Source organism: Equus caballus, chromosome 24 (assembly GCF_041296265.1).
Source record: "Equus caballus isolate H_3958 breed thoroughbred chromosome 24, TB-T2T, whole genome shotgun sequence".
Classification (NCBI taxonomy): Eukaryota; Metazoa; Chordata; class Mammalia; order Perissodactyla; family Equidae; genus Equus; species Equus caballus.
Window position 1 is genome coordinate 32,358,616 of NC_091707.1, and position 13,452 is coordinate 32,372,067.

The window sequence follows — 13,452 nt, forward strand, 5'->3', positions numbered from 1 at the left end:
CAGGGAGTGAGGCCTCACCTTGTGGGGATGGGGAACCTGACTTTCTCCCTGGGGATGGGTGAAGATGTAGGGAGAAGATGTAGAAGTTGGCAGAGGCTGAGCATGGCAAGGCCTCAGCTGAGTGTAAGGAAACCCGGTTTCTGTGAGGACAGCCTGGCAAGCGGCACCTGATACCACCAGAAAGCCAAGGCCCACAGGTCGGAAAAGGGAGAAGCCCCAGATTTACGGACAGGGAAAGAGTCTCGTGGACTACCCTTCGAATTCTCCTCAGAGGCAAATTCAAACTGAGCTGGTCCTTTCCTTTCCCAGTGACTTCCACACAGAAGCAGGGTGGGGACAGCAAAGGCCAGGGCTGACTGCAGAAGCCCAGAGAGGCCTGCTCAGCCCTCCGCAGGCCCCACAGAACCCTCCTCTTCCTCGCAGGGCCCGCCTGCCTCCACTGGACTCCACTCACACCACGGGCCAGAGGCAGGGCTGCACTTACGGCTCGATGCTCACTGGGGTGGCCTCCCCCATCACAGAGAGAACAGGCGGGGTGACTTCAGCGCTATCTATAGGACAAAAGGCAGGTTGGTTAGTCACCTTCCTCCCTTCAGCAAAGCCCCTCCCACCTTAGGTGGCTGCTCTGTATGCACGAGCGAGAGCAGTGACTCGCAGAGGGTCACACTTGGAAATCAGGCCCCCTCAGTCCCGGCTCTGTGACCACTGACTGTGACTTTACCAAATACATGGGTGCCTCCATTTTCATACCCGTTACAAGGGGCTATTACTACCTATCTCCTAAGTTTAATGTGAGGATTGAATGAAATCCGTGCAAAGCCTAGTTATTACAACTGCTACCACAGTGTCCCTGCCCCGGGAGCTCCCCCGCTTCAGAACTAACTCCAACATTCAACTCTGCTTGCTCCAGCAAAGGGGCTGAAACTTGCCGCACACTAGCGGGGTGGAGAAGGGGATCACTATGTCATAATTATCTCCTCACTTCCCTGTCGGGTTCTCTGCCTCTGTTTCTCCTCAGCTAACCTTCTTAATGCCCCACACGATCCAAATACTGCCTTGCTCCCAAAAAAAATCTTTGCTGATCCCCCTCTGCAAGGTGAGATAAAACCAGAACTCCTCAGCTCGGCCCATTCAAGGCAGTTCCCCTCCAGCTAGGCCTCCCGCCCTCCCGCCGCAGCCTTGCCGGGACCCTCATCCTAGCAGACTCCGAGCAGCTCATTCTCCCTGCGCAGTCTCACCTCCAGGCCTTTGCACCACTCAGTTCCTCTGCCTAGTGTGCCCCCCCACCCCTTTGTAGTTCAAGCTCAGCCTAGCCCCACCTCTCTGGAAAGCTTTCCTCACCACCCCAGGCTAGCAGCCTCTGCAGGCTTCGGAGCTTAGGGTCTGCTTCACCCACTGACTGCTGATCCCACACTGCCCAGAACCTCTGCTTTTCTGTCTCCAAGACTTCCATGTCATCTCCCTAATGACCCTGTATTCTCTCTGGAACAGACCATAGTGTCCTGTACATTACTGGGGCTCTCACAGGACCCAGTTCAAGGCTTTATACCCAAGTGCTCAATAAATACTCATGGGTGGACAGATCTCTTCTTTGCTGCCAATCTGGTCTCTCCTGTGACTTCTTCCTGCACAACCCAGGCAGGGAGAGAAGCTTGGAAGCTTCCAGGGCAACTGGGACAGCCAAAGGCCAGTCAGCCCAGGGTGAGCCATTTCTCACCCACAGACACCAGGGGGCACCAGAGAGCTACACCATGAGTGAGGTCAGGGTCAGAGATTAATCTGGTGAGAGTGCTGCCTCACCCCCGTGCTACCCTGGTGGTGGTGATTACTCCCACTTAATCCTCTCCACCACCCTGAGATAGAATTATCCCATGCTTCAGGGGAAATGGATCCTTTTGTGGAGTGGGCAACATTTTTCAGCAATTCACGGCCCAAGCCGACCAAAATGTCTGCTCTTGGCCAAAATGACTGTTTAAGAGACCCAGGAGACAGGATCTGCCACACAATATTCAGAACAAATGTGATGCACCAGGCACGATGTTAAGTGCTTCAGCCGTGTTAATGCATCTGAATCTCACCGCAACCCTGTGAGGCACTATTAGGTTGAACCATAGGAAACTGCTATTTGTGGATCTAAAGGTACTTGAATATTGGCAATTTCATCATCAACCAAATACTACTAATATCCTCATTTACATACTGAAGAAACTGAGGCCCGGGGAGTTTCAATGACTTGCACAGATGTAATAGCAAATGGCAGAATGGGGATTTGAATCCAGCAGTTGGGCTCACACTCCCCCTCCCCGACGTCCACGTGTACTTGAACCAGGACAACCTTCTCCTCTCTCTCAGAGGAGAGAGAGCAGGGCTCCTTTTCCCACAGCATCGCAGCCCAATCCCCAGGAGCCCCATAAACTGAGACTCATCCCTGCCTGCTGCCTCCCTCCCCACATTCCCTACCCCCTTGGCCACCGAGGGGGGTCACTCACTAGACCGGAGGAGGGTGCGATGGGCACTCTTTGGCGTGATGGGAGGAGGGGCCGGGATGCTGCTGGTTGACATGATGGCATTGAAATAGAGGCCGGAGCCTTCTCGCACCGGGCTGAGGATGGGGGGTGGTGTGTACGGGGGCAACTCAAAGCTCCGCTCAGAGGGGTGGTCGGCCAGCCGGACAGGAGAGCGCAGGTGGCTCTGGTATGGGGTGATGTTGGAGTAGACGGGAGGGGCGATGAAGGTGCCCGCCTTGGTGGGGATAATCAGGGGCTCAGGCCTTGGCCGCTGCTTTGGTTTCCGCACTGAAGGTTCCCCCTCCAACTTGACATTCATGTCCTCAGCCTAGAGAAGGAAACAGAACCAAGATGGTTCAGACTCCCATGACCTGGGAAAACGGAAGTCTTGAGCACTGTTTGCTGGTCTCACCTTTGGAACTTAGTCTGCCCACCACACCCACCAAGGCAAGCCTGAGAAAGGGAGCAGGTCCAACACCCCCTTCTTATTGTCTCCTCTGTCAATGGCCAGATAGTAAATATTTACACTTTGTGGGCCATACGCGGTCTCTGTTACATATTATTATTCTTCTCTTGCCCCTGCCTTTTTTTTTTTTTAAAGATTTTATTTTTCCTTTTTCTCCCCAAAGCCCCCTGGTACATAGTTGTATATTTTTAGTTGTGGGTCCTTCTGGTTGTGGCACGTGGGACACCACCTCAGCATGGCCTGATGAACGGTGCCATGTCTGAGCCCACGATCCGAACCAGCGAAACTTTGGGCTGCAGAAACCCTGGGCCGCCAAAGTGGAGCCCGTGAACTTAACCTCTCGGCCACGGGGCCAGCCCCAACCACCTTTAAATAATTCTTTTTTTTTTTTTAAGATTTTATTTTTCCTTCTTCTCCCCAAAGCCCCCCAGGACATAGCTGTATATATTTTTAGTTGTGGGTCCTTCTATTTGTGGCATGTGGGACGCCGCCTCAGCATGGCCTGATGAGAAGTGCTAGGTCCGCGCCCAGGATCTGAACCTGGGAAACCCTGGGCCGCCAAGTGGAGTGTGTGAACTTAACCACTCAGCCACAGGGCCGGCCCCTAAATAATTCTTTAAAAATGTCAAAAATATTAATGAAAAAAAAAAGTCAAAAATATTCTTAGGTCTGGATTTGGCTCACAGGCCACAGTCCCCACCCCTGCTGTAAAGGACGCTGTGGGACAGGGACTGCAGTATTTAAGGGCCAGGCTCTGGAGCTGAATTGCTTGGACTGGGCTTTACTTCTTTTACTTCCCACTTAAAATTACTTAACTCTCAGTGCATCACCATTTTTAACATGGGAATAATTAACTGCCTACCTAATGGGGTAGCTATGAGGACTAAATGAATTAATACATGGAAATCACTGAGAACAGGACCTGGCTCAATAAATGCTGGCTGCTATCACTACTTCAACTTCAGGCTCTGCGAAGATGGAAGCCCCTACTGTGTGCCAAGACCTGAGCTGGGCATGGGACCACAAAATGAACAGGACAGGCCTGTCCTTGAAGAAACTTTGGTTGTCACAGTATTAGTCCCACTATCAGAGGCTAGCCTACTCGTGCTGTCAAAGGTTAGTCCTCCTGGTTTACACTTCTCTCTGCTTGGTATGCCTCTTGGGCCTCCACACAGAACAGAAGACAGAGCTGGAAGGGAATAGAAACCTATCCTTGATTCACCCCTATGCTCTCAGGAGAGAATGGAGCCCCACGGGGATGAGCAGCATCCATATCATCTCCCTGGGTGCCCGGTCTGCCAACAGGCGAGGTTGGCCACACTGACGGAGTGGGCCTGGGGCTAACAGACTTTCTCCAAGTCCCAGGTTCCAGCTCCCACAAGACCTTCCAGGGGAGGGCCCTCACTCCCTAGGAGGCACTGGCCATGTCTTTCAGCCATTTGTGCCCTCTCTGCTCTTCTACAGACTAGGAAGAAATTGTTCATTCTTCCTCCCTTAGGAGAACAATATGATGGTACAGAAAAAAATACAGTGGAGCCAAAAGCCCCCAAACTTGCTAGACAAGAAATCCAATATGAACTCAGCTAGCTGTAACGATTTGTAATTTCATAATAAGGGAAATGGATTTAAACTATTCTGAATATTTGACAATACTTTTTGTATTAATTTTTTAGGTATGATAATGGTATTAAGGCTATGTTAAAAAAAAAAAGAAAGAAAGAAAGGGGCTGGCCAGTGGTATAGTGATTAAGTTCAGTTGCTCTGCTTCAGTAGCCTAGGGTTCATGGGTTCAGATCCCAGGCGTGTACCTACACACTGCTCATCAAGCCATGCTGTGGCAGTGTCCCACATACAAAATAGAGGAAGATTGGCACAGATGTTAGCTCAACAACAATCTTCCTCAAGCAAAAAGAGGAAGATTGGCAACAGATGTTCACTCAGGGCCAATCTTCCTCACCAAAGAAAAAGAAAGAAAGAGTCCTTATGTATGATGTACTTCAGATACAAACCAAAGTATTGATGAATAGAGTGATGTGATGTTTGGGATTGGCCTCAAAAAAAATCCAGTGGCTGGGAGAAGCGGAGTTACAAATGAAAGAACATTGGCTGTATCTTGAAAATTGTTAAAGCAGAGCGATGGCTAAACATTAGGATTCATGATACCAATCTCTCCACTTCTGTGCATGATTGAAAATGTGTATAATACAAAGAAAAATAAATAAGCAAATGACAAAAAATACAGCTCTCCCAAAGCCTAGTGTAGTGAAAGTACTCATAGGCGGGGTTTCAGGAAGTCCAAATTCCAGAGAGCTCTGTCATTACTTGGCTCTGTGACCTTTGGTAAGTCTCTTGCCTTCTCTGGACCTATTTCCTCATCTATGAAATGGGCACGCTGAGCTGTGTAGTTGCTCAGGCTGCTTCCTGCCATCCTCAGGATAAGCGGTCCAGGCATCCGGCCTCCAGCCTCTACCACAAACTTTCCCCCAACCAGAGAACAAGACCCCAGAGAGCAGAGACTGTGCTGCTCATGGTCATCGTGGAGCTCCCCTTTCTGTTTAGGAGGATAGGCATGCAGGCCCACTTCCCAGCTAAGAATACCTAGAAAACCCAGAGTCAATATAAAACCACATTTCTGAAGGTATCAGAGAGCAAATAAGTTGGCAAAGAATTAAAGAGCCGAGAGCCAGGAAAAAAAGGAAAGCCAAGAAAGTGAGCCTAGCATGTGGAATTGTGTTTTCCCTGGAGAGGAATGTCGTTACTGGAAGAGGCAACTGAGAGGCTGAGAAATTGAGTAGAGTTTTTAAAAAATTCTAGGAGCTAGCAGAATAAAAATCGAAATTTAGGCCTTGCCAAGGAAGGAGAGCCTGGTAAACCCCCAGGCTTTGGACTGGGACTCCAAAGGGCTATATCCTCAGAATAAAGGCAAATCAGAAATGGACTAGGCCTCAAATGGAGTGCACCCAGCTTCAAATCATCTCATCTCAATCTCTGAAGAAATTAAAGTCATCCAGGATTGCTGATGCTCTTTGCTACCAGTGAGATGCAAAGATAAATTCTCTCTGGAAGAGCTGAACATCATCCAGAGTTTGTAATTACCTTAACAATTTTCATATATAATGTCTGACATTCAATAAAAATAACCAGATATACAAGAGAGCAAGATGTGATTTAAAAACAAGAAATAACAGATAATAGAAACAGATCCACAGGGATCCAGACATAGACTTTAACAAAACTATGCTTAATTTATGCAGTAAAATAAAAGGCAAGGTTGAGAATTTCATCAAAGAACTAGAAACTCTAAAAACGAACCAAATGAAAATTCAGTAACTGAAAAGTAAAATAATTAAGAACTCATGAATGAGCTTAACAACATAGTAGACACAGACAAAGAGTCTGAAAAGATTAGAATGAGAAAGAAAGAAAGATCAGACTGAGAAAACAATGGAAAATATAGAAAAACGCATGACAGACAAAATAGAGAATACGGCAGAAAGCTCTAAAGAATGTGTAACTGGAGTCCCAGAAGGAGAAGAGAGAGAAAATGAGCCAGAAGAAATAATCAAGACGCACCACAAACTCTAAACAGAAAACAAAGAAAACCATATTTAGGTATAAAAGCCAAACTGCTGGAAACCAATGACCAAAAAACAAAACAAAACTTAAAAGCAACAAGAGAAAAAGACACCTTACGTTCAAAGGAGCAACAATATGGCTTATAGCGATTTCTCAACACTGAAACTACAATGGAAGCCTGAAGACAATGGAACAATATTTTCTTTTGGCACTTTAAAGATAACTACCAACACGGAATTCCCCACTCAGCAGTTATCCTTCAAAAATGAAGATGAAGTAAAAATATTTTCAGATAATCAAGGACTAATAAAATTTATCACGAACAGACTCACACTAAAGGAAATTCTAAGGGCTGTTCTTTAAGCAGCAATATTATAAATGATCTGAGATGGAACCTTCGAGATATGGGAAGAAATGAAAAGGAAGAAAAACAGTAAGTATTTGACTAAATCTAAAATGAACAGCTCAACAAAACAATGTTATAATGTTCTGTTGATGCCAAATATATAAAGAATGAAAATACATGTCACTAATTCTACAAGTTAGGGATCGGTGGAAAATGGAGGTAAAGTGTTGCAAAAGCCTTTGCATTGTCCAGGAAGAGGTAAAGTACTCAACTTATACTAGATTTCAATAAGCCAAGAATTCATGTTTCAATCCCTAGTAGCCCTTCTCAACCCGAAAATTGAGCCCTAACATCATAAGGCATTCACTGTATATAATGAGTTAACTTTTCTCCTATGCATCTAGAATGGCACTAGGTATGTACCATTCTTCAGAGAATGGAGAAAATAGTCAATTGAGTCCCTTTCTGTAGAGCTTACTTCTCTCATAGAAATCCAGGTAAGAAACACTGCTAGGGTAATCCCTAAAAGAGCAATAAATACATAACTAATAAATTAATAAAGAGAGGAAATGGAATAACAAACCCAAACAATCCAAAAGAAAACAAAAAAGAAAGAAAAGGAACACAGAAGGCAGGATGGATAAACAGAAAGCAAACAGAAGATGGCAGATTTAAACCCAAGTATATCAGTAATTACATTAAATGCAAATGTATCAATGTTCTAATTTAAAGACGAAGGTTGTTAGAACAGATAATAACAAACCTCAATTATATGTCACTTGAAGGATACACCTTAAGTAGAGGCATACAGAAAGGCTGAAAGTAAAAAGATGGAAAAGATACATATCCCATCCCCCCACCCAACACTAACCAAAAGAAAGTTAAGTATTTGACAAAGTGGAATTTAAAAGGCAAAAAGATAACTAAAGATAAAAAGAAACACTTCATAAGGATAAAGTGTCTAATCCAGTTCTAAATGAGTATGCAACTAGCAACACTGCATCAAATGTATAAAACGAAACTAAAAGAAGAAATAAACAAAACCTCAGTCCTAGTGGGAGATTCCAACATACATGTGTGTATATTGACAGAACAAGCAAATGTCTCTACGTCCTAGTGCCTGGCACAAGGCCTGACGCATATTAGAGGCTCAATCAAAATTTGCTGACCTGAAATGAAAGAGATTCATATATCCTAGATTTTCCTAGATAGTCCCAGTTTCAAGTATAAAACTGCCTCATTGTCCCCCATAAGCGTATTTGTCCAGAAGTTTGGTTTGGAAAATCTAAACAGTATCCCCATGGGTTGCTCGAATCCCTCCTACACTGGCACGTACTCCTTTTTCCCATAGTGCACTAGGTCCCCAGGGGTACTGGAGGTGTTTGCATGGGAAGCCTGTCATACCTGAGCGGTGGCATCAGTCCCGGGGATACGGGTGGACCGCCTGCGGGTGACGATGACCGACGGCTTGTGTTCAGTGGGGTTCTGTTCAGAGCCCTTCCCATTCTCATCAACACCTCCAGCTTGAGCTGCCTCGGTTGGGTCCACAGTCCTCACAGGCACAGACACTGGGATGATGAGGGGTACCATCCCACTGTCCTCTCGTGCTCGCTTGGCAGCTAAGGAAGGCTCAGAAAACTCCACTCCACACTTGGTAGTTGAAGCTAATACACTTTTCCGCTTCTCCTCAGAGCCACTGGCATCCTGGAGAAGGAGAGGGAGGGGGAATGGAGGCGACGTTTAGAAGATAAGTCCTGATTTACTGGTCCAGGACCCCTAGTCCCATTTGATTCAGGTTCTCAAACACCCATTATGGCTCCCAATGGTTTTTGACAACCTGGCCTTTCCCTGACCACCTTTTCTCCCACCACATTCCCAAACACTCTTCATAATCTCCTTCATGACAGGTCCTCCCATCCTGGCCTAGAGCAGAGGTCCCCAGGCGGCCATCTCAGGCCACAAGTGGTTTATAGATGTATTTTGTTTGGCCTGCACAGTGAGTGCCACGTGAAATAGCATCTAAATATATTCAAAACATATCTCTGCAAAAAAAAGCAAAGAATCTGCACAAGGTCAAGCTGGTCTTTGAATCTATTTCCCCACTGGAAACTGGCTGGAGTGAAGTCAAATTCTACAGCCTCCTAGGCTTCTATCCCAGCTTTGTGACTTTGGGAAATCTCACTTGGGTCTCAGTTTCTTTAGCAGCAAAAGAGGATAAATGAAGCATCCCTCTCATAGAGTTTGATAATAAATTGCTTGTGATCAAATATAGGAAACTCCGAGTACAACATAGGACCTCAAATTCTGTTCAATCTTCTCCCCCATTGTTATTTTCTTTTAAATCAACTTTACCGCAGTATAATTTACACATAACAAATGACCTATTCTTAATTACAGTTCAATCCATTTTGACAAACATAGTCACCTGTGCAATCACTACCACACTCTTGTCTTCGAACATACCAGATCTGGAAATGGTTTCACCTCCTTTTCCACCCAACCCTTCAAGTCCCAAATGAAAAAGCCAACCCACAATGGTGTATTGCACTTTCCTGCCCGCAACGTTGCATGCGTGTAAATCTCATCTTCCCTTCAGGTGTGGATGCAACTATGTAGAGATTCTTTGCATGCAGGGAGTTCAGAACTCTCTGAAATGAATGGGTTCTTTCACTTCCTTCCATGAAGTGAGAAAACTGCCCTGATGGACCTGGAGCCACTCACTCTCCCCTGGCCCCAGACACGGCTCATCCTGCCCTCTGCCAGGGCTGGCCCCCACCCCACACCACTCTCACCTTTGTGTTCTGTAGTGAGGCCAGCTCCACTGCCTTCTGGGCCAGGGTCAGCAAATTGGCCTCCTGGGACGCCCGGCGCCTCCGTCGTGTGCTCTGGATCACCCCACCCCGTAGCACCTGCCCACACTCCCCCGTGCCCACCGCCCGCATGCCTTCCTCGTTGCTCATGGCAGGAGCCTCCCGACCATTGGGTGCCAGTCTCTCCCCGTCAGGCAGCAACTGTGACTCCCTCAGCTCCAGCGGGAATCCCAGAGCTTCGGGATGGGGCTGCCCCAGGGGGCCGGCTGGTGGCTGCTGCAGGGGCCAGTGATGTAGGAACAGGTTGCTGGCGGGCTCCTGCCCAGGTTGGGTGCCAGCCCCATCCAGGGCGGTGGAAGGCAGGACGCCCTCCTTAGAGAGGCGGCGGGAGCGGCGGGGGAAGGGGATCTGGGCCTGAGGTAGCACAGGCTGCGGGGCGGACTCCTGCAGGAGGGCCTTGCGCAGTTCTGGGTTCATATCAGGGTTGGGGGGGAAGGGGTAGGGTGCCATGCTGTGGTGAGCCAGGTGGGACTGCCCTAGTGGCCCGGCCGGCTGCAGGCCAAAGTCCTGGGGCTGCTGAGAGGGCGGCTGCTGCATGGGGTAGAAGTTCTCGAAGAGCTGCATCTGGGGCAGGGTTGCCTGTTGCTGCTGCTGCTGCTGCTGCTGCTTCTGCGGCGGGAAGGCAGCAACAGGGTTGGGGGGCGGTGGGCCCTGCCGGAAGACCTGCCGGTTCACCTGGTGGCCGAATGCCAGCTGGAAGGGTTGCAGGGGCAGCGTCTGGTTTGGGGGCTTCTTGGCCACATGGAAAGAGTTCAGGGGTGCCTGGGGCCGCCCCACCTCCAACTGCACCTTCTGCGGCATCATTGGGCGAACAGCGTTTCCATAGCGGTCCACCTGCGGTCCCCCTCCTTTCTCCCGCTTCAGTGCCTCAGGGTGGTTATAGTAGGTAGAGACCCCCATGCCAGGATGAGGGCTCCCCTTGGGTCCACTGTAGAGGGGCAGGCTGTGGCGGTTCCACGTTGAGTGGGGCGGAGGCTGGCCCGGCTGCTGCTGCCAGCCACTGTCACTGACGCCTCCACCCACTCCACGCTCCGGGCCCCGCCCTGGAGCCATCACAGAGTTGGGCCACTTGACTGAGCCCACCTGCTGGGACAACATGGCCGCCGTGGTCCGCTCAGACCCATACACCACAGAGTTCAGCAGGGCCAGGCTGCTGGGAGGGGGCAGTTCCACAGGCTGGGAGGCAGGGGCGACCCCTGCCGGCCCCTCGTGCCCAAAGTAAGTCTCCTCCTTCACCCTGGTGGACTGTGGAGGGGCCGGGGGCTGCTGTGGGGCCTGCAGCGGTGGGGGCTGCTCCTTGGGAGCTTGTTCCTGGTCCCCAAAGAGGCAACGCTTCCGCCTGTTCTGAGCCTTGGGCTGGGCCTGGAGGTTCATGGTGTGGCCCCGGCAGTGAGACCTAATTCACCAGTTGCCCATCCCCTGGGGGAAGGTCCTGCTGGAAGCCCGGCCCTAGTCCAGGAGCCAGAGGAGGCAGAGCAGGGGCAGAGGAAAATGCTGGATGACCGGCCAGGCACAGGGAGAAAGAACTGCTGGCTCTTCCTTCCTTTGCCCTGAAGGCTCTTGGGCTCGTCTACTCTTCCAAGTTCATGATGCTCGCAAGGCCCTGGAGTCTGCAGACAGAAGAATAGCAAGAGCGTCAGCCAGAGCCTCCCACGATGCCCCAGATGTCAGCACGAGTGTGAGGGAAGGGCCTCTAAGGCTTTGCGGTTCGACTGCCTCACAGGGACAAGCCACAGATCACAGAGCAGCATTGGTGAGGCAGGAGCCAGGACCCTGGGGGAGTTACCAGAAGGCAGCAGCATCTCCTGGGGTGCTCTGTGACTCTCCTCTTGTCCCACCACCTCACCATCCAGGTTAGGCTCCAGGATGGCTGTGTTTGGTTGTGTAATGCGTGCATTGCACAAACGCACCACCTAAGGGGGCAGCAGGGGCTGAAATCCAGCCCCAGCCCCTGCGGTCATGCTGGGAAAAGGGATGACAAAGCCCATGCTGGGCTCCCTTCTCCTCTTAAACCAGTCCTCAGCTCCCTGGGCAGCCAGGCCTGGTCCTCTCACATCTGTCCAGGCAACAGCCTCCCCACCAGACCCAGAAGGAGCTTTATTTAGCCAACACTCCTTTGACACTCCAAGCACATCTCAGACAGCAAGCGGAGAGAACAGGATCCCAAATGTGCGCTGAGGGTCAGGAGCCCCACCAGGCCCTGCAGAGTCCAGGGCCCAGGGCTAGGCTCACTTCCTTTGCACTGAGACATGTAGGTGAGGCCCCACGAGGGTGTATGCACTCCTAGCCCCACCCCTGGGAGGAGCTGCTGGGTGGGACTGTGGCTCCCAGAGTCTTCCCCAAACTAGCACAGAACCTGTTTTGCAGCCCTGGTGGGCTGGAGGCAGGATCCAGCCGGGTAGCTGGTCAGCAGTCCCCACCCACCCTCCTCTCTGCCAAAGAGCTCCTGGCATCCCAAGAGAAGGAATAGTACAGCTCCGATGCTGGGGGTGGAGACTGCTAGAACCTAGGTCCGAAGGTTTCTCCATGACATGGCGTGACTAGAGTGCTCAGTGTTTCTGTGTTTATTTTCCAACTTGATTAAAAAAACAACAACAGGTCGCTCTATTTATCCTGCTACAGGACAGAATCCGGACCAGGACTTTACAACTTACATGCGTTTTTATTACTTACATGTCAGTTATAACTCGCATATATAATTTGCATGTATTTTCAAAGAGAGGGTTTTTTTTAATCCTCCCCAGGAAGCTGGTGAGGGTGGGAGCTACATGGCCCACCTCTTCCCCACGCTGATTCTGATCCTGAACCAGTCAGGCTAGGAGGGGGAAGACAGGGGAGGGGAGGGGAGGGGAGGGAAGGGGAGGAGACGAGAGCTCAGGAAGCCCCGGCGAATGAATCTGCAGGTCCAGGCTGACCTCAGACCCTAGACGTTCCAGGTCAGGAGTTCCCAGGAAACCGCCGAGAGAGCCGAGGAGGGCTGGGGCTAGGCAGTACCGGCAGGCTCTCGGCACAAGCCCTGGCTACCCCAGCGATGCCCTGGCCCCAGGGAGGCTGCAGTGCTATCGCCCTCTGCAGGCTTCCGCAGCTGCCAGCCCCTCCCTCCCCGGGGCTGCCGTGACTCACTCAGACCCCCGGCCTGCCTCCCACTTTCACCCAGCGCCCAGCAGGGGAGGAACTTCCTCCTCCATTTCCTTCCTCTGCTCTGGCCCTGAAGTGAGTGAGACAGACAGACTCTCCCGCTGGCACCCGCTTTGTCTTCACACTTGGAAGCTGGGGGAGGGAGCGAGACCAGGAGGGCGTCCAAGTCACCCCGGTCCCGCACGAAGGGGAGGGCTGGGGCGAGCAGAGAGTGCTGGGGGCCATGGAAACCACCTTCTGAACAAACCCCTTTCTCTTGCTTGTAAATTCTCACTCCCTGACAGCCAACCCAATTCAGCGCAGAGACCCAAAAGCCAGCCCCCAGACTGAAAATAACCCTGGGCGCCATTGTGGAGCTGCAGGGTGGGACTGTCCCAGCTACAGGCTTGGGGCTCTGCCTCTCCAATCAGCATGAACGAATTAGAAGTGCGTCTGCAGAAGCAAGACAGAGGAAGGAAGAACATGCGCGAGGGGAGGGGAGAGGAGGGGGCCGAGGGGGAGCAGGCAGGTCCACGTGCCTCCAGGGGGCTGGGAGCCCCTCAGGCGCTC

General features: G+C 50.5%; 1 protein-coding gene across 5 annotated transcripts in view; it reads right to left on the reverse strand.

Annotated features, from left to right (window-relative positions):
• Window positions 1–13,452, reverse strand: part of MIDEAS (mitotic deacetylase associated SANT domain protein) — a 65,777-nt gene that overhangs the window by 11,113 nt on the left and 41,212 nt on the right. For all 5 annotated transcript variants that reach the window (XM_023628072.2, XM_023628074.2, XM_070250100.1 and 2 more), the window contains exons 2-5: window positions 9,688–11,375; window positions 8,300–8,599; window positions 2,490–2,835; window positions 485–551 (exon numbers count right to left, since the gene is read on the reverse strand). In XM_023628072.2, coding sequence (XP_023483840.1) covers window positions 485–551; window positions 2,490–2,835; window positions 8,300–8,599; window positions 9,688–11,139 — 2,165 coding nt within the window. In that variant the 5' untranslated portion in view covers window positions 11,140–11,375. The remainder of the gene's footprint in view (window positions 1–484; window positions 552–2,489; window positions 2,836–8,299; window positions 8,600–9,687; window positions 11,376–13,452) is intronic.